This window comes from Rhipicephalus microplus, chromosome 2, assembly GCF_043290135.1.
Source record: "Rhipicephalus microplus isolate Deutch F79 chromosome 2, USDA_Rmic, whole genome shotgun sequence".
Classification (NCBI taxonomy): Eukaryota; Metazoa; Arthropoda; class Arachnida; order Ixodida; family Ixodidae; genus Rhipicephalus; species Rhipicephalus microplus.
The window spans coordinates 252,989,141-253,011,481 of NC_134701.1; the positions used below are offsets into that span (position 1 = coordinate 252,989,141).

Below are 22,341 nucleotides of genomic sequence, written 5' to 3' on the forward strand. Positions count from 1 at the left end.
GCAAGGTCATTTTGCAAATTTAATTAACAAGATACTCTGGTTAAAGTAAAGGCTGGTGGCACTTAATACATTATATATAGAAGTACGTTCTAGGCTTGGTACAACGATGAGAAAGATGTCCACGTTCTTCCCTTCTTACGAAATAATATGAGCTGCATCGGTACGAATAGATACATAATAGTGTATAGAACTCTACAGATCCCTTACGCGTTTCAAATACACACAATAATTCCAGTTGCACTGCACACATGCAAAGATGAAGCATAGCACAACGGCAACCTTTATTTTCCAGTTGAACATCTGATTGGAAACGCAACAAACCCATTCCCCCTACTCATCAGGCAACATTTGTTCTAACCTTGTCAAGCAAAACAAGCGGGCATAAATCTTTCACGAAGTATGAAAGGCGCTGTCAGTGAGACAGTCAGTCAGTCAGAAAACTTCATGTGGAACCTAAAGAAGGCGCAGTAATGCTACATGCTTTAAACAAGAGGAATCGAAAGCATTTTTCGCAGCGATAAAATGCCATCGGGATGAAAAATTGGTGGCTCCGCGTACCTCCCACAACGAGCTCTGCCGTAGCCTGCGCTGCCCTGCGTCCATCCCTGGAAGTAGCGAAGCACTGCAGCATGCCACCCTGGTGCCGGGCCACAGCGGCGATTCGCACGAACCCTCGCTGGAGCCGCTGAAATCCCAGCGGAAGCGGCGACCCGTTCAGGCGCCACTCGAGTGACGCTTCGCTGCTGCTCGCGTTGCACTGGAAGGACACTGAGTCACCGGCCTCGGCACGAACCAGGCGTGGACGGATGGTGACGGACAAGTCTCCTGTGTGCATGCAACCACGGGGAGCAATAATTGAGCTATGCAAGCGACACAGTGTAATGGCTGCTGTACATTCATTGACTGAGAAAGCCTAGGTAGGCGTCTTCATATATATATATATATATATATATATATATATATATATATATATATATATATATATATATATATATATATATATATGATACTTCTCTTGTTCTTCCTCCAATGCCCCCTTGCCAACTTCGCTACAAGACTCTGTCGTGACGTGCCAACGATGCCGTGCTGCTCTATTGCTTTCAGCAACTTTCATTAAAGATGCATCTCGGGCCGGTGTTTTTTTTTTTTTTTTGCTAAATACATATGGGTGACAGTTTTGAGAAGCTGCATAACATGGTCCAAATGATGAAATAATAACGGTGGTTACAACTAGTTTGGTAACTACTTTGTTCATGTAGCCACCAGAAGTAAATATTAATATTCTATAGAAGAGTGAAATATCTTTCTTTTTGTTTGATGATTCTAATGATATTGGTTGCGTTATAAACTTGCCAGTTGAACACACGTAATGTATAAATGCCTGGTACGATTTACGTACCACAGAAGAAAAACCACCGCAGGAAGTCCTCGCGCTCGGCCACTAGTTTCCTTGCAAGCAGGTATAGTTGACAACAGCGCTGGCATCGCAGTGCCTAACAGGACCATCCCAGCTTATCTTGTTCTCGTTGCTTCTCTAAAGAAAAGACCTACGTGCCGAGGAATGTGGCAGAAGAGGCTAATATACGAAAAAGAAAAAGAAAAAATTGCCCGCAGCTTCCCTCGGGGGAACACTGAGGAGGATGCGGAGCATATAATTGGTTAACGGGGTGTTAAAGTGCGACTTACTTGGGTCGATGGCTAAATTGGTTAACGTGGTTGTGAAATGGGGTGTTAAATTGCGACTTACTTGGGTCGATGGCTAAATTGGTTAACGTGGTTGTAGGAGGGGGTGTTAAATGAGTGAACACGTACACACGTATGCGAAAGGGCGGCGCTGGTCGAAGGGACGTCGATCATTGTGTTTGTGGATTCGTTGGAATTCATTTCACCGCGACCTTGGACGTCGACGCGCCGTACAAACCAACCGACGAGCGGCAACTGAGCGAGCGAGCGCCGACCTTGAGTATATATACAGCTCGACGGCGCATGCACTGTCAGCTGTTGAATGTTCTCGAAGCGCGACGCCACATGCGCGTCCACTGGAGAATCAGGAGAATTGTAGATGTCTAACGCGGTGTGTAGAGGAGGAAGGGTGCACAGATGGTGGAGGAGTGAAGCGCGCGCGGTGTGTAGAGGAGGAAGGGATGCACAGATGGTGGAAGAGTGGGCGACGGCGCGACGGCACATGCGCGCGCGTCAGCTGTCGAATGTTCGAGAAGCGGTGCGGACGGCGCGGACGGCGCGGACGGCGCACTACAAGGCGCGAGTATAAGATGCTTCCGCATCTAAAACGGCTTCCCTGTTCACACCAAGCGGCCGATAATTGGGTCTGGAATCTACAAGCGGCTCCCGAGCATTGTGTTGCGAGCACAATAGGTTGGCTTGCTGTGGCAGTAGGCCCCCACATTGTTTATTTCGTGGATCCCACGTATACAGCGAGTGAAGAAGGGAGAATGAACTGCCGAGGATGTATGTATATACGCACGTGAGCACGGTGAGATAATCAGGTGGGCGCTGCAACAAGAGGCCCTCTCAGTGAAAGTGAGGAAACACGTAAAGCCTGTAGTTTTTTTTTTCGCGTTTTTTTTTGTCTTTGCTACGTTCAACTTATTCAAAGACCCCTTGTTTTCTTTGATTTTTCGCGCGTTCAGTGTTGTGAGCCTAAAGTCTCATTTACGTAAGTGCACTTAGCTTTGAGGAGAACACTAACATATGCGGCATGGCTTGACTGGAAGCGCCATCACCATCATCACCATCATCATCATCATCATCATCATCATCGTCATCATCTTAATGGCTATGCCCACCGCAAGACAAATGCCTGCAGTGGGCGTAGCCAGGAACTGCAGATAGTACACGTTTACGTTTGTATTTGCGGCCTTTATTTCTACACAGCTTATACAACTACTACTACTGCTACTAATACTATTAATCACGCCGCAATCACCGTCATCATTGCTAGCGTAAAGTCATTGGCGTAAATTTAGAAACCTTTTCGTTCGTGAGTCCTGCTTGTAATTTGCTGTCACCTTCCCTAATTATTTACGCACCGTTTCATGATTGGCTGAATTTTAAATGCGAAGCCTTTCTTAGCGAACTGCGGTGACTTCGAGCGTATCTATCTATCTATCTATCTATCTATCTATCTATCTATCTATCTATCTATCTATCTATCTATCTATCTATCTATCTATCTAGCCGCCTACGACGTTTAGCTCTCCTGGTGGTTTCGAAAATGTTATCAATACCAAACTTGGTATGGCATACCATGATTGTATGAAGCACATATTTGACTAGTCATGACATAAAAATCATGATATGTATGTCATGAATGTCAGGATTTAAATTTCATGGTCCTGCAGCTCTTGCAGTGGTTTTGTTCACATGGCATGTTGCAAAACTGGTATGGCATGGCATGATTGCATGGCGAACACAAATGACAGACCCTAACATGAAAATCATGGCATGCATGTCATGTAACAACATGGCTACATGCCATGCTCATGATGTGCACGCGGCCGTATCACCAGCTTCACATGTACCAAATTCGGTATTACGTGACGCGAACGGACGGCATAGGTAAATAGCACATCCAAACATGATAATCAAGATATGCGTGTCATGTAGGAACATGACTACATGCCACACTGATGATGCACTCACGGTGGTTTCGCTAGCTTCACATATGCCAAATTTGGTATTACGTGACGCCAATGAATGACAAAGGTATGTGACTGGTGCAAACATGATAATCATCAGATGCGTGTCATGTGAGAACATTACTGTATGCCACCGTCAAGGCGCCAATACCTTTCGACGTGACGTGGTGCGCATGCTCGCCGGCGTTCATTTCGTCGCGTCATGCCGGCGTTGCCACGCCAGGTGCCGGTACTGCCACATCCTCGCAGGCCAGTGCCGCGCTGCGTTGCTTTGACGCATGCGCGTTTCGTCGCGTCCGGCGTCCCTCCGTCACGAAAAGAGGGAGACGCAGTGTTGTCTGGGTATAACGCATCAGCGCGAAATGCAGCATGTCGCAATTCGCGCCGGTTGCCGTCGGGCCGCGCCAAGGAACGCTGGTCATGCCTGGCGTCAGACTATAGAGTGGTCGCGTTTTTATAACGTAGCGTCACTGTGCCCAGCGTGCGCGCGCGTCAACTCTACATTGGAGTATATTGGGCCCTTCATGATGCGCTCGTGGCCGTTTTGCCAGCTCCACATATACGAAATTTTGTGTTACGTGACGTCAATGGATTACGAAATATATGACTGGTGCAAACTTGATAATCCTGAGAGGTGTGTCATGTAAGAACATGACAGCATACCACACTCATAGCGTGCTCGCGGCCGTTTCGCTATCTCCACATATACTAAATTCAGTATGACGTAACTTGATTAGTTTAAGAAGGTAAAGAACACATCTAAACATGATAATCATGACACGGAAGTCATGTACGGGATTATTTACCTCCACCTCGTAACGTTGTGCTGATTTTAAAGTGACTTATCAACATTTCTCATTCGTGCTTCGCATATTGTCGATTCCCACCGTACGTGGAATCGGCCACTTTTTTCTTGTTACAAACATCTCCGACGTAAGGCGTTCTTGTGGACACGACGGGTCGCTAAGTATTGTCGAAAGGTGTCTCGCGCGAGCAACGAAAGCTTTTTGCATATTGACGCCATGCGGCTGTCTACGGCACGCGTAGGTTGCTTTCCCGACGTACCCCGTTCCTCAAGGCACGCCAACGACTAGCGTTCGGGGCAGGAATGAATGAGCGAGAGGCCCTGAAATCTCTCTCGACCGCGGAAGTGATTTTCGTGCAGCCTGGTCTCCACCGCGTTGCGAGGATCAATACTTGGTTTCTATACCATGCAAGCCGGCTTCCGTGGAGAGACGTGGTCTCTCTCTTCGACCACCACAGCTATACCGCGCGGCGCACGGGTTATTTCGACCGCTGTATCGCGAGCGATGTATAATAGGAAGTGGAAACGAAAAAGGAGAGGAGAGAGAGAGAGAGAGAGTTGATTGTGGTGAGGAAGCGCACTGCGCTGGTTTGCCTTAATTGTCTTCGATGCATACTGCAACTCTTTTTCTCGTCCTAAATTACTATTGCGCCGCTTGCTCGCAGCAGTGAAGCAAGCAGGCAAGCGTCGCCCACGCTATACGAACACGCGCTCTTGCGTTCCGAATTTTATCGCTGCCGGTTTCATCAATACGTTTGTTCGAAAGGAGGGAATAGATGAGCTTGAAAGTTCCTTGCAACAAACTACAGGTAAACTATCGAGCGCGAAGCACGTATTTTGAGTTCGGCCTGACTCGAGTCGCTTTTGCATCTTTTGAGGGTGCGTCGAAAAGCGTAGAAGTTGGAAGGAAAAAAAAAGAGGACATGGGCTGAATTCACAAACTTTTCTTTCATAAATGCGTTTTTCCGTTGGTGATCCAACTTCGTTAATTGTATGGATGGATAGATAAATAGATTTATCAATCTATAGATAGATAGATAGATAGATAGATAGATAGATAGATAGATAGATAGATAGATAGATAGATAGATAGATAGATAGATAGATAGATAGATAGATAGATAGATATAGATAGATAGATAGATAGATAGATAGATAGATAGATAGATAGATAGATAGATAGATAGATAGATAGATAGATAGATAGATAGATAGATAGATAGATAGATAGATAGATAGATAGATAGATAGATAGATAGATAGGTAGATAGATAGATAGATAGATAGATAGATAGATAGATAGATAGATAGATAGATAGATAGATAGATAGATAGATAGATAGATAGATAGATAGATAGATAGATAGATAGATAGATTAGATAGATAGATAGGTGGGTGGGTGGGTGGGTTGGTGGGTAGGTGGGTGGGTGGGTGGGTAGGTAGGTAGGTAGGTAGGTAGGTAGGTAGGTAGGTAGGTAGGTAGGTAGGCAGGCAGGCAGGCAGGCAGGCAGGCAGGCAGGTAGATCGATCGATCGATAGATAGATAGATAGATAGATAGATAGATAGATAGATAGATAGATAGATAGATAGATAGATAGATAGATAGATAGATAGATAGATAGATAGATAGATAGATAGATAGATAGATAGATAGATAGATAGATAGATAGATAGATAGATAGATAGATAGATAGATAGATAGATAGATAGATAGATAGATAGATAGATAGATAGATAGATAGATAGATAGATAGATAGATAGATAGATAGATGTTAGGCTACTTCATTACCTGGTACATGGTTAGCAGCTCCAAGTGAAATGACACGTACAGTCACGCACAAACACATACGCTAAAGCTTTACTAGTGTTTAAAACGTGGTATTTATAGGAGTCATAGATCACACTGTTTTACTGCCGCATGCCCCATCCGCCGCTCTCCTTGAAATATGAGTACCCCATGAAAGCGTATAATATTTTTGTCCTTACTAGGCGTTGATGAACCCGGCGTGAGAGAAGCATGCGTGCTCACCGATGACTGAGAGCTGCAGCGTGGCCCTGGCCTCTCCCAAGGTGTTGGAGGCGACGCAGACGTACTGGCCTTCGTCTTCGGCGTCCACTCCTCCGCTCCAGTGCAGCACTCCGTCGAGCACCGTAGGTGCAGGTGAGGACGACACCGGTGCCAGCCTTTGTCCCTGCTTGCGGTACCACCTGTACAAGCGACAAAAGTGGTCGTCCACAGGTGGGCAACATCCAAGAAGCCGTGGCTCAAGCCGGCATCATCAACCACGAGTGTACCACAACTCGCAGTGTGCATTGCGAAGCGATCGATACGTCCGGTATTCTTTCTGGCCACCGAATGAGCGAGTGATAATCGTAGAAAGTCGGCTTGAGGAAGCTGGTATCAATTTAATAATTGTCACAAATGTACAGAGCCCCGAAACCCGCATCTCCACTTGGTTTTAAATATATTTTTTGTTCGTTTATAGAATTTGCCCCCGTTGGGTACCAAGCACAGTGATGAGGAACAAGTCGAGTGTGAGAAGCTACAGGTTCGTTAGAAGCACGAAACAGTGTGCGCTACACAAAATAGCCTTTATAAATCCGTTTTGCTGCAACAACACTAGAAGCAGAATCCCCCCAAGAGCCTGTTTTATTTGCACCATTCTCTTTCAATAATGAGCTGTTATGGCATGTGTAGCTTTTGACATTTAGAACAGACTTGCCGATAAGTGGGACGACATATAATAATGAGTGTGTGAAAGTGAAATGAAATTAATTAAGGCAATGTTTGTTTTATTTTAATGAGATTCGAGTTCCGTGATCGCCAAGGCGGCCACTTATCTCCTAAGAGGCATGAATGAGGCTCACTTGAACTTCGGTGGAGGCCAACCTTGCGCTAAACAGACTAGGTCAGTCGGGCGACCTTGGTCTATGGTCACGTGTCCAGAGTGAAAAGTGATTGATGGTGTCTGGCTTCCGCTTGTTTCTGCAAAGAAGGAGAGAGAGAGAGGAGGAGGAGGGAAATAAGAGAAATAATAAAATCTTGTGGAACTTTACGTCTCAAAACCACGACATGATTATGAAAGACGCCTCAGTGGAGGGCTCCAGAAATTTAGACCATCAGGGGTTCTTCAAGGTGCACCGACATTGCACACTACAAGCGCCTCTAACATTTGGCCTCCATATTTATATGTGACCACCGGGATCGAACCAGCGCCCTTCGGGTCAGCAGCCGAGCACTCTAGCCACTGTTCCACCGAGGCAGATGGAAGATGGACGGCCTACGTTCATGCACAAAAACATAGAAGGGAACAAGGATGCGTAAAGAATCCTTAGCTAATGCTTGAGCAACAAGAGGACATCGAGAGAGGCTGTAAGGATAGCACAAGAAGATAGCTTAATTTACCATATTACTTCATACTACCGCTTCTGGCCTCTCATTACCGTGCATTGGTCGTGTGGAAGAAATAAAACGTAGTCTTTTGTTTCAAAGCATCGGCTCGAGCCAGTCAATGCTACATATTTTAGCACAGTTAAGCGCAGAACTTTTGCACGAAGGACGAAATAGACGCGTTACGTAATAAACAAAGATGTAGTTGACCCGTAGTGCCAGTCCCTGCTTATTTTTGGCTTCGTCCAAAAAATTTCGCACAAATGAAGTGCCGAACTTCATTTGTTTTACCCCTTTAATCATACGATGTCGGCGATACTCTAAATTCAAGCGGATTGACTGTACCAAGTAAAATAGTTCCCAGCCCAGGTTGAGCCCAGCCAGAGGTGTTTCTCACACGCCTTTGCATTTCGACATAATATGCGCGTACGTGATTTCCACGTGAATGAAAGCAAATACACGAACGCTCAAAGCGCGGGATCGACTCGTGCTGCTGCACTCTAAAAGAAGCGCGAGTAAAAAGGGTGTCTTTTTGTCCCACAACAGTAATCGTCATCTATATTGCGTTCCATCCTTGCGCTATCGCCCCGCGCCCGGTACATTCCGGTCACGATCGACATGCCCATTATCAGGGTTACATTGCATTCTCGATAGGAAAGTGGCCAGCGCCGAGTTTTCAAAAAAGGAAGTGCACGCAAGCCTGATGACGATTATTGCTGTGGGACAAAAATACACTCTTTTTACTCGATATTTTTTTAGTGTGTGTTAGATGAACGGCGCACAGAATGCAGGAGGTGTTGTAAAAAAAAAGAAAAAAAAAGAAGTCAACACACATTGTCGCAACTCTGACGCTCCCTGAGGCTGGTGGTGTAGACTGGAAATGAAGTGTTGGCTGCTATATTAATTAAGTCTGATTATATTTTCGTGCTTCTTCTCCCACATGTCCTGATATTTTGAGTGTTTCCTCAGTTGTTCACGGTAAGTAAGCTAGAAGCGCAAATTTTTCGGCAAACGCCAAGCCGACATTGTCGCACTGCATATGCACTGAAAACATATTTTATCAGTCACGGACTGAACACGAAGTAAAAATAACGAACCAATGTCTTCGTTTTATAACAAATTATGATATACAAGTTTTCTAATTACGGCATCCTATTTCCCCCTACGCGCTGAATGTGGTTAAGGGACAAAAACTAGAACAGAAAAAAAAGTAACACGACAGATTTTTCCCTCGCATGTGAAATCTGTTTCGTCTTCGACTAAAAAAAGCAAACAAAAACCACAGAAAAAATCTCGCGAGCCGCTAATTAAGAGATCGTGACAGATTATACGCTTGAATTCACGGGAACAGGAGGAACAATAGCCGACCCAGTGGTTGAACGTTTTTTTTTTTTTTGTTTATTGTGAAAATTAGGAAAATGAACATGAGGGAAAAATCCGCGCTGTCACGTAACTTAAATGCGCGAGTTTTTTTTTTTCTTTTCAAAAGACTCCTATTTTGTTTTTTATGAAGGTGTCACAACGATTATTTTTCGTTAGTGATGTTTGATATGCCTCAGTGGAAGAATAAAAGTTATGATTGCCATATATAAAGAGATCAGAACGAATGTTTTTGTGAAGCTATCGCAGAGGATTGGCTAGCGGGAAGTAAGTGCCCGAGCTGACTAGAACGGAATATTTTCGATAAACAAAAATCAAGCAAAAGTAGGGAAGCTGCAAAGTCATATAACAGTCGCTAAAGCGCTGGCTCAGTGACATGCTTCGCCTGCAAAAAAGAAAAGGAAGATGAAGTCGGGCCTTGTGAAAAAGTTTGGCGCAGGAATCATTTACGCCCAAACAGCTGCTTCCTAAAAGAAAAAAAAACTCCCTATTAAGCATGCACTCGGAGTGTTGTTTGCAGAGAATAACTATAGCTAGTTAGTTTAGTTGAGTGGTGTCAAAGAGACCCACCTAACAGCCTCTGAGTTTGTAAAGTTTGGCTTTCAATGAGGTCGGCTAAATGGAAATTGCCGCTGCAGGCACGCTAACTACGTTATATAGCTGTATCTTTGACCGGTTGGGTCGTTAGCGTAATTTATGCGGGTAGTTTTTGCAAAGGCGCTGGAAAAACAAGGCGATATACTAAGCTCCTTAAATGTTTTCTTCAAAAGTTTACTAGAACAAATGACTGATATTCTAACTGGAGTTTATTAGGATGATCAAGTACATGTTTGTAGGATAAAAAAAAACGAAGAATAAAGAATTTGCTCAAAAGTGCTTCATACCTAATTAGACAAATAGTCCTGACCCCGCACTTCGTGCTACTTGTGGCCATGTGCGACGTGAACTAAATATTGTTGCTGTTGTTCATGTAAACAATTTATAAACACTCTGAAGGAAAAATGAAAAGGGCTGAGAATTGTTTCGTAAAATGTATGTATGTATGTATGTATGTATGTATGTATGTATGTATGTATGTATGTATGTATGTATGTATGTATGTATGTATGTATGTATGTATGTATGTATGTATGTATGTATGTATGTATGTATGTATGTATGTATGTATGTATGTATGTATGTATGTATGTATGTATGTATGTATGTATGTATGTATGTATGTATGTATGTATGTATGTATGTATGCATGCATGCAGCTGCAAAGCTGGGCCATCCACGTACCCGTAGCATGGTAGTGCGCGTAGGTGGAGCTCGTCCTGTTGCGGCGGGTGAGCACGTCCTCCGTGTGGCAGCGGAAGCGGGAAGCTTGCGTCAGGCTGCGCACGTACAGATCACCCGACGCCGTCATCACGTACCGGTCTGCGAGCAACGCGAAAACAGAGAGAGTCTGGTAGAAGGGCAGCAACGTTGTCTTCTCGAGTTCTAAAGTACAGCATGAACGGATTCTAATTTGTCAAGCGTGGACCCCAACTCGTTAGATTCATGGCGTATGCACACACACGTAAACTCACTCACTCACTCACTCACTCACTCACTCATTCACTCACTCACTCGCTTTCTGTAAAGTAACCCCGCTGCGGTGGTCTAGTGGCTAAGGTCATCGGCTGCTGACCCGCAGGTCACGGGTTCGAATCCCGGTTTCGGCGGCTGCATTTCCGATGGAGGCGGAAATGTTGTAGGCCCGTGTGCTCAGATTTGGGTGCACGTTAAAGAACCCCAGGTGGTCGTAATTTCCGAAGACCTCCACTACGGCGTCTCTCATAATCATATGGTGGTTTTGGGATGTTAAACCCCACATATCAATCAATCAATCAATCAGTCAATCAATCAATCAATTGATCGATCAATCGATCGATCAATCAATCAATCAATCAATTGCATATCACAATGAGAAGCTTAGCAATCTCGTTCTTAATTCTTATCGCTGCAGAGACATATCGAAAGCAACGTCATATAAGTTGATCTAATTTAACCGAACCAGATCCAACTTAGCGAAACTTCGTGCATCTTGGTCACTTCTTCTGGCCAAGTTGCGGAGAAAAAAACGATAAACGTGGATTTCAACGCGTCGTTTCAAGAAACCGTGCTCGAAGTTGAAAACGATGAGCTTATGGGCTAGCCTAACGGTCGATCATCTTCTGCGGTTGCTAATTTGCCTTGCCACTCAGTGCAGGTTTCTTTGAGCTTTTGATGAAAAGTGTTTGTATCCTGTCTTCGCACGTTACTGCACGATGCGATCGACGTACGTCAGACGTCATGCTAAAAATAATGGGCAGACTGCACGTACAGTGGGAATCGTTGATATGCGAAGCACGAATGAGAAATGTTGATATTGGATTGGGTAAACTTTTATTTGGTCCTCCAAAACACAGATCACTGTGTTGCGGGCAGCTCCCACGTGGGGACTGAGATGCCAAGCTCCTCAGCCGCCTCGCGGGCTTGGTGGACAGCCCAGAGCTGATCTGCCAAGGACGAGCTGCGGATTGCCGCCTCCCATCTGGCAGAGGTGATGTGCGATAAATGAGCGAATTTGGTGCACTGCCAGAGCATGTGTTCTAATGAAGCTATTTCCCCACAATGTGGACAAAGATTACTTGGGTATAGGTCAGGGTACATGATGTGTAACATTTTCAAAGTAGGGTACATCCACGTTTGCAAAAGCCTTAATGTAAGTGCTTGGGGCCGGGTTAGATTTTTGTGAGGTGGAGGGAAAATCCTTCTAGACAGGTAGAAATGTTTAGTGAGCTCGTTATATGTTGTAAGAATTTCCCGGTTATCCCCTTCACCGGTAGAACGCATCCCCGGGGAGGTGCGGTTGGAGAGTTCTCGCGCCGCCTCGTGTGCTGCTTCGTTGAGATTGGGAGGGGAATCGTTGATTTGTCCAAGGTGAGCTGGGAACCAACTCAGAAGATGATGTGTTATGTTCTTGCCTTGCAGTATTTTCAGCGTTTGTTCACAGACCGTCCCCTTGGCGAACGCCCGTAGTGCTGCCATGGAATCACTGTAGACGACTTCAATGTTATCCATCTTGAGTGCTAAGGCGATGGCCACTTGTTCCGCAATGATTGGGTCTTTCGTCCTGACCGTCGCTGAGTTGACGACATGGCCAGCCCCATCGACTACCACTGCCACAAACGCTTTCCCATTGGCGTAGGAAGCCGCGTCAACAAATACGACACCTCGTTACTCGTTTGAGACTTGACGAAGTATAGTCCTGGCCCTCGCTACTCTTCTTCCGACGTTGTGTTCTGGATGCATGTTTCTCGGTATAGGAGATACCGTGATAGTCTCCCTGATGTTGTCAGGGATATCATTGTAATTGCGTCTGATTGCTATTGGGTGTTGGCCCAGCTCCTGCAGGATCATTCTCCCCGACCTTGTAGTAGATAACCTTGCAAACTGTGCTCTCTCTTGGGCTTCTGCTATTTCTTCGAGCGTGTTGTGAATGCCAAGCTCAAGCAGACGCTCGGTGCTGGTATATATGGGTAGGCCCAGGACCTTCTTGATAACTTTCCTGAGGAGCACATTCGGTGTCTCGGACTCTGCTCTTGACCAGTTGTGCATTGCTGCCTCGTATGTGAAGTGACTTAGAACAAACGCATGCATCAACCTGATGAGGTTGATATGTCACTTTGAAATTAGCACAACGTTACGAGGTGGAGGTAAATGATGCGATACATGACTTCCATGACAAGATTATCAAGTTTGGATATGTAGCTTACCTTCGTCATATATTCACGTCAAGTGATACCAAATTTAGTATATGTGGAGCAAGCGAAACGGCCGCGAGAACGCTATGAGCGGGGTATGTTGTCAAGTTCTTACATGACGTGCGTGTCAGTATTATCATGTTTCCACCAGTGATAGATCTCGTCATGCAACGACGTCACGTAACACGAAATTTGGTATACTTGGAGCTAGCAAAACGGATCATGAAGGGCCGAATGTACTCCGATGTAGCGTTGACGCGAGCGCACGATGGGCACAGTGACGCAACGTTAGCAAAACGCGAGCACTCTAAAGTCTGACGCCAGGCGCCACCAGCGTCCGTCGACGCGGCACGACGGCAACCGGCACGAAATGCGACATGCTGCATTTCGCGTCGATGCATTACCCAGACAACACTACGTCTCCCTTTTTTCGAGACGGAGAGACGCAGGACGCGCTGAAACGTGCATGCGTCAAAGCAACGCAGCGTGGCGCGCACCTGCGAGTATATGGCAGGACCGGTGCCTGGCGTGGCAAAGCCGACATGACGGGACCAAATGAACGCTGGCGAGCACGCGCACCGCGTAACGTCGGAATGTATTGGTGTCTTGACTGTGGCTTGTAGTCATGTTCTCACATGACACGCATGTCATGCTTATCGTGTTTGCACCAGTCACATACCTTCGCCATCCATTGACGTCACGCAATACCAAATTTGGCATATGTGAAGCTAGCGAAACGGGCGCGAGCGCATCACGAGTTTGGAATGTAGTAATGTTGTTACATGACACGCATGTCGTGATTATCATGTTTGGACGTGTCATTTTCCTATGTCGTCAGTTCGCGTCGCGTAATAACGAGTTTGGTATAAGTGAAGCTAGCGAAACGGCCGCCAGTGCATCATGAGCGCGGCATGTAGTCATGTTGTCGCATGACACGCATCTAATGACTATCATGTTTGCACCAGTCACATACCTTCGTAAACCATTCACGTACCGTAGTACCAAATTCGGTATATCTGACGCTAGCGAAACGGCCGCGAGCGCGTCATGAGCGTGGCATCTAGTCATCTTGTTACATAACACACATGTCATGATTTTCATGTTAGGGTCTGTAGCTTGAGTTCGCCATGCAATCATGCCATAACATACCAGTTTTGCAACATGCAATGTGAACGAAACCACCGAAAGAGCTGCAGGACCATGAAATATAAATCATTACATTCATCACAAAGATGTCATGATTTTCATCTCATGACTAGCAAAATATGTCCTTCATACAGTGATGTTACACTATAGCAAGTTTGGTATCGATACCATTATCGAAACGGCCAGGATAGCTGAAAGTCGTAGGCGGTTAGATAGACAGACAGACAGACAGACAGACAGACAGACAGACAGACAGACAGACAGACAGACAGACAGACAGACAGATAGGCAGACAGATAGATAGATAGATAGATAGATAGATAGATAGATAGATAGATAGATAGATAGATAGATAGATAGATAGATAGATAGATAGATAGATAGATAGATAGATAGATAGATAGATAGATAGATAGATAGATAGATAGATAGATAGATAGATAGATAGATAGATAGATAGATAGATAGATAGATAGATAGATAGATAGATAGATAGATAGATAGATAGATAGATAGATAGATAGATAGATAGATAGATAGATAGATAGATAGATAGATAGATAGATAGATAGATAGACAGACAGACAGACAGACAGACAGACAGACAGACAGACAGACAGACAGACAGACAGACAGACAGACTCAAAGTCACCGAAGTTTGCTAAGAAATTCTTCGCATTTAAAAAGGGTAAAAAGGTGGTAGTTGTGGTACGGGCTATAAAAACGTAGCCGCTCCTGTGGTTAAAGGTACCTACCTGTCTCCAAACATGGTTCCTATTATGTCATGATAACAAAACTGAACGCTTTGTGTGTTTCTAAATTTTTATTTTTTTTTTTTGGCTAAATAGAACCAACACCCGTCGACTGAGTTTGATATTGATTTGATTCGACGTTGGAATCGCTGAGCAGGTAGTTATACGAGGCCCTTCCAACTAAGTAAGCTTTGTGTGCTATTACTTTTGAATTATGCTTAACTAACCACAATCTTAATGGTGTACGCGCACATAAGAAAAGTAATATTTCTAGTCACTCTTGTAGTGGTAAACGGTTAGAGAAACCGAATGAGGTAATCTGCGTGTGTAGATCTATATCAGCATTCTGAAGTTTTTAGAACATCTTGCGGCTAGATAGGGATGTACCCTCTATTAAACAATTCGCCTACATTTTCACTAGTCTGATGTACGTACCACATCAAACCCGAATTTTTGTTGTCAGCTAAATTGATGACCCTCACGGCACTTTCACACACACACACACACACACACACACACACACACACACGCACACGCACACGCACACACACGCGCGCACACACACACACGCATGCACGCGCACACGCACACACACACACACACGCACGCACGCACACACACACAAACACGCACGCACGCACACACGCACGCACACACACACACACACGCACACACACACACGCACGCACGCACACACACACACACACACACACAAACACGCACGCACGCACACACGCACGCACGCACACACACACGCACGCGCGCACACACACACACACACAAGCACACACGCACACGCACCGACGCCAGGTATGACATCAGACGTTCATAATATACATATATTCACCGACCAGAGAATCTTGGAGCCGTGTCTTTCTCTTTTTCTATTTGTGCAAGGTCCCTCTCGTGAGGCCTCTTTTTATTCACGCCCTTCTCTCCAGCAGACATTACACACACTTCACGCACAGCACTCGTGATAAGATGGGGCGAGTTGCTTGCTGACGTGTACCTTTCTTTACTTTGTTCTATAGTACGCATGAAATCGAAGTCTCGAGTCGTTCTCCTCTTTTCGGCCATTCTTCACATCCGCTTCGTTCTCCCCGTACAGATTCAGCCAGCGCCGTGTCTTCGTCCCATTTGGGCCACGTGTCGATGTGTCAGCGGCAGGAGGGCCCGGGAGGGGCACGAGCTCTTCCGCTATCTTTCTTCGCCCTACCGCAGTAAGTTCCGGTACAACGTTATGTGTTCCCGGCTGTTTTTTTTTATCGATAACTTTACTCACTTTTCCGCTTTCCGATTTTCACCTACAATTTTAGTTCTTACTGCGATTCCTTTTGAGCGGAGAACAACGACACAACAAAAAAGCACTTCGTTTATGGTTTCCAAAAGAAGAGCTGGGAATAGGAGAAGAATGTAAAGACGGACAACACCAAATGCAGTTGCGTGCTTGCAAATTTGATGCGCCTGTATTATGCTCCGATGTTGTTTGACGAGACTTTTGCAGGCTGGCACTGCGCCACGCTTGCAAACACAGCAAAGGCAAAGGTTTTTCCCCCTCCCCCCTCCCCATATAAACAATCTACCACTGTTTACAAACATGAGATAGCTCTGCACTCTTATACTTTAACTTCTCTGCACTTCTATAGACAATTCTTTCTATTTCTCTTTCCGTCGTTATTTCCCAAAGAATTCATTTTGGAAATAATGTAGAAAGTTGAACCGTCGCCTACGGTAGCGGCTGCTAGGATGTCCCACGTGGGCACCCTGGTGGCTTAAACTCCTCAGGACCATATATTAAAGTTCTTGACTGACTGACTGACTGAGTTGAACCCAGAAACCAACTTGATCTCGTGTTCAATAATATGTTCTGAATTGAAGTGCGCCTTGTGTTTCAATTGGTAAAGCGTTCCCTGAGTAGCAAGGACACCATAAGTAGTGCCGCAGAGTGAAATGTGTTTAACCAGAAGGCGCAGTTTCAAACACCTCGCAATGGGTTCTAGCACTCGTGCCAAGCTCCTTGAAATGCGTGGAGACTCGATGTTGTATTTTCAGAAAAGGAAGCAGGGTTACGGTGGTGGCGTGCCCTTTAATAACTCGGCTTAGCTGGACGCGCAGCGAAATTGCACTGTTGAGAATTATTTACTTCACCAGCTACTTTATGTCGTAAAGTTCAGCAGATATATATATATATATATATATATATATATATATAGAAGCTGTCACGTTCCGACGCCAAAACTTAATGATTAGGAAAAAGGAATTACTTCTATGAACATGGTTTTTATTTCACTTTTCTAGCTTGATTAAGAGCCCGAAACAGTGCTTTTAAATTTAGAGTGTTGCTCGATAGACGCTTCCTGACGTGCTTGAAAAGTCACGTTTTGTTTGGTACAACAGTTTCATTTGTTTCAGTTAATTGCTTATAAGAGAAGCACTGTGAAGCATGTTTATTGTCTTTTTTTCACGGCAGTGGGTGGTTCGGAAACCAAAGGTAAACTCGAAGCTATAACGTTACTTTGCTTGGAGTTACAATGGATAAAGCGTTTGTTTTTACGTTTCAATATAGAAAACCGCCAGGCCTGCGCGGCACGCGCGGCACAGGCGCAACGAAAGCTGGAATAGTAGCATTTTAGAGCCTTCTTTACACATTCTTTGGGTAACTGCTACAAACACACTTGCAGGTTATACCCCTACCGCATAAATCATCGTAATATTTGGTTATAGGTATGCATTCACTATGTCATCCTTCGTGATTTGGAGAAGCGTGATAACCACCACACGCTTGCAAAAAATATTTTGCAAATTTTTTTTCATGCTGTGGATGACGACGATGAAGAACTATGCCTGAAGTTTTGTAATAGGTTGGAGCATTCAACGACTCACAAATAAAGCAATTCCCATTCTGTTACGCCTGGTCATTCCTTTGATGTTTTAAAATGCTTCGTTACTGATATTAACGTGATTCCTTTCCCGAAATCAAGCATGCCTATGGTCAATTTGCCATGGAGCTATAACCACCGTCGTTACTCAGTGGTATAGAGTGCTGGGATGGCATGCAGTGTACCCTGGTTCAAATCGCATTGGGTCACTAGTGTCTTTATTTCATTAGTTGTTTCTTGTTTCACGCGATAGTGGTTCCGGCGTGGACACCAGTGGCAACAGTGGACAACTTCGGCGCTCGTGAACCTTGTTATCATCTCATAACAGATTTCGCTGTAAAAGGAGGGATGTAAAGGTTGACGGAGAGATAGTGTGTCTCTGTTCTTAATGACAGACAGACAGACAGACAGACAGAAAGACAGAAAGACAGACAGACAGACAGACAGAAAGACAGACAGACAGACAGACAGACAGACAGACAGACAGACAGACAGACAGACAGACAGACAGACAGAAAGACAGACAGACAGACAGACAGACAGACAGACAGACAGACAGACAGACAGACAGACAGACAGACAGACAGACAGACAGACAGACAGACACAGAACTTTATTGGGTCCTGAGAAACACTATTCTTTGGGAGCAACGTCGCGGGCCGCTCCCACGTATAGGAACGGGAAGGTCTCACCTCCGCATCGGGGGCTCTCTGGACAGCCCGTAGTTGTAGTGTAGTCGTTGTGTAGTTGCAAACGCTTTCGTGGTTGCTATGTTCCAGCAATTAGCTGAAGTGCGTGGTTTTTCGTAAACAAAGGCACAATTTTATAAAACCTAAATAAATAGGCTTTTTAGTACTATTCAAGAGCATAGGAATGTCTAAAGCGACTGATGCAAGGCAATAATGTGAGGCCGGGAGGAAAGGTATGATTATCACCGGCCTTGTATGGGATATAACAGATAACGCTCTTAATAATCTAAGAGCGTTTGTATGAAAACTACTACTAGCATAACTACATAACGTTCATTTGTTTTCGCGCCCATGTGCTCAGAATTGGGTCCACGTTTAAGAACCCCAGATGGTCGAAATATTCGGAGCCCTCCACTACGGCGTCTCTCATAATCATATCGTGGTTTTGCGACGTTAAACCCCACACATCTATCTTCATTTGTTTTCGTGTTTCACTTTGTAGGTTCGTCGAAGGTTGTCGGTTCGATCCCCACCGGCGGGGGAGTTGGCTTTTCATATTTACAACATGATTGCAAAACCAAACTAGGGAATAAATTCCACTGCTTTCGTACAGTATAGTCAACGATGTGCGTCTTTATACGCTAGGTGAGATTGCCATTTTGTCGGCAATGTGTGACCAAATGACGTCAGCAAATGCTATCAGGACTGTGATGAATTTTCTCAATTGTACAGGATCAGACATCAATTTTCAGCGAAACCATCATGTTTCATATTTTTGTATATACTCAACTTTTTTCTCTCCCCTTCATCGGCCCTCATCAGTCTTTTACAGCGAAAGCTGTTATGAGATCAGAACATGGGTCACGCTCGGCGCCGTAGTTGTCCGCTGCCGCCACCTGTGTCCGTAGCCAAGAAACCAAGAGTATCGCAGTAAGAATAAGAGTATTTACTGAGTTGCAAGAAACAACTCAGTAAATAAAAAGTAAATAAAAACACAGTGGACACAATGGGAATCGAACCCGAGTTCGCTGCGTGCCAGCCCAGCATTCTTCTACTGAACCCCGCCAGTGCTTGGAAATCGTTTCCAGTCTGGCCTTAGGCAGCTTGATGTCGGGAAAGGAATCGCGTAAATGTGAGTAATAAAGCGTTTTAAAACATCAAAAAAACAACCAGGCGTCACACATTGCGAATTGCGGAACGATTGGGTCATCCAATGATCCAATCCATTACAAAACTTATTCTTGACGATCTATTAACTCTGGCGCATACCCACAATAGGCATAATCTTCATCGTCGTCAGACACGGTATAAAAAAATTGCACAAAGTTTCTTGCAAGTGAGTAGCGGATACTAGGATTCTCCAAAGAATGCCGAAGGGTAGCATAGTAAATACTGGGCTACTACACAACAATTATAATTGTTTATGGCGTAGCGGGTACTGAGAAAGTGTGCTTGTAGCAGTTACCCAAAGAGTATTTAGAAAGGCCGCGCTTCTAACTTTCGGTGTGACTGTGCTGCGCGTTCCGTGCAGGGCTGGTGTTTTTTTTTTCCTCTCTACATTATCCCCTGTGCAGGGAAGCACGCTTAGAGTGCTCAGGCTGACCTTTCTGCTTTCCAATAATTTATCTGGCCTCTGCCCTCTCTTTGACTGCCGTCTTCACGCATAGACTACGAACTGAACAAAACGGTAGTCCACATTGGTTAGGTTTGGCAAACTTTTTGTTGGTGACCGCACCTTTCGCCGTCAGGGGATCATTGGTGAAAGAAAAGGAGGCATAGGGTAAACAAAATACATAGTCGTGGTTGCTTGCGTTGGTAAAAAAATGAAAGACGCTATTTTAATTGAACTGGCTAAAGGAAAATGAAGAAAGTAGAGTAGCTCCCATGAGACAAGGAATGCACGGTGACGCGAAAAGTGCCAACTGGACGTGCCACTGGTTTTTAGCTGCTAAACCGTTTAAGCTAGCCGCAAACTTGTGTGTGGTCTATCAGAAAACTGTCATCCTCATGAACAGCTATAAGTCACAGAAAATGTGTAAATCCCACTACTCAGCACTGGGAAACGGGAAAGGCAATGGCGGCTACGAGAAGACACCGAAGCGATGGGTGGCCTTCGCCCACGTCGACGTGCCCGTACAACTATGAGAAGTACGAACGCTTGGTTTAAGCGCGAGTTTCTGTCTTTCGAATTTGGACCACTGTGTCATGTTTTTGAATATTTGCAGTTTAACTCAAACGTCTCTGCGCTGAATTTCAATGTAGGATCAACCTATCATTGCCTAGATAAAACCCAGCCACAACATAGAAGCAACCAGATTAGCCTTCTAAATCGTGCACCTTCGCTGTTTCTAGCCTTGTGCGGCTTCTGGAAGGTGCGGCATTTTTTATTTTTAATTTTGTTTTGCCGCACATAGGGTGTTATGCTCACGGGTAACGTGAAAAGAAAGAAAAGGGGAGACATCTACCATCACCCTGTTCACATCTAAGGACGCTCAGCATTAGTTTGAGCGAACGCTTAAATTAAAAAAACATAAAAAATTGCCTGTAGCACACAAAGGGCTTTCCGCGGTGACGAGAAATGTGGCCGTGGTTGTGAAGGTTTCGTCTCAGTAAACCATAGGCAGGATAACCACAGATGGGTTTGGTTAGTGCGGCTTTTCAGCGGTAAAAATAAGAAAGAAATGGAAGTATAAAAGTAGGACATTTAAAAAAACGCAATGTCTCCAATTGAAAGAATGATGAGGGTCTGGCTATCACATTCTTCGGCTCGAATTCGTCGAATCTGGCTAAAACAAAAGGAGGAACTTTGTATATCTGAGTGCAGATGGCCTTCAGGAGCGTCATATCCGCGGGCTATTACGAGGAGATATCTCACCGCTCGCGTTTACTTACATTTTTTATCCAAGGAACACGGCGGGGTGACCTATACTTTAACGGCCGCGCCAACGACGCGTTATAAAACGAGACGGTTTCTCAGGAAGCGGATAGAAAATATCCGAGAAGCTAGACTTAGTGGGGAAAGCGTAGACGGAGTGCTCTCAACGACCTCAAATATTAAAATGAGAAAAAGAAGAAGGGGGGAGGAGGAAAAGGAACTCGTTCAGGACAAAAACGAGTACCTATATGTGTACGCATCAGCGGATGTCGTCTAATGGAGTTGGCGCCGTTGACTTTTACGCAGCCGTGGTCTGCAGCCTGTCATGAAAGTAGCGCGAAACATGTGGCCTCGGGCAGTGCATGGGCCACTCAAGAACGTTGCCGACAGAAGACGCGAGCTCGCAAAGCCTCTTGATATACAAAAGATGGCTATTAGTCGCACGTTAGGTAATTGTTTCGGAAGTGCCCGACCTGCAAGCGCCAAGAACGTTCCCGCGATTAGGGTGTTCTATAGCAGCGTCGGTTTACCGAACGGTGACGCCGTACCATCGTGGTCAATTCGTAGGTTTTGTTTATTTTTAGTGTGCTGCACCCATATTTAAAGCTCTGATCATCTCAATCACGTTGCTGTATGCAGTGAGCGACTGGCGTGGCTAAAATGTTAAAAAAGAAAAGGAAAGCAACGTGCTGACTGTATGGTGTATTCATGCTTACAGTAGGGTAAGCCGGCTCTCGTAAAACACCCTGCTGAGAGACGAAAATGTGTTTTTGAGTGACGGAAACAGTGAAATGTGTGGCATAAATATGGGAGGAGGTGCACTGAAAAATACATATCTTGAATGCAATACTCTGAATTAGGTGCAAAGGTTCTTTGACGCAGGTCTTCGCAGGCGAAGTGAACATGGCCGTGTGTAGTGAGAAGTTCTTACGTTGTCCTTAAGACGTTACTAAAGTAAGAGAGCAAACCAAGTATGGCAAGCTAAAATGTGA

At 45.0% G+C, this 22,341-nt stretch overlaps 1 protein-coding gene across 1 annotated transcript in view; it reads right to left on the bottom strand.

The window, feature by feature from the left end:
* LOC142794588 (cell adhesion molecule Dscam2-like) overlaps positions 1-22,341 on the bottom strand; it is a 108,405-nt gene that overhangs the window by 20,447 nt on the left and 65,617 nt on the right. The window contains exons 4-7 of the mRNA XM_075885911.1: positions 10,520-10,657; positions 7,336-7,453; positions 6,497-6,675; positions 559-825 (exon numbers count right to left, since the gene is read on the bottom strand). Coding sequence (XP_075742026.1) covers positions 559-825; positions 6,497-6,675; positions 7,336-7,453; positions 10,520-10,657 — 702 coding nt within the window. The remainder of the gene's footprint in view (positions 1-558; positions 826-6,496; positions 6,676-7,335; positions 7,454-10,519; positions 10,658-22,341) is intronic.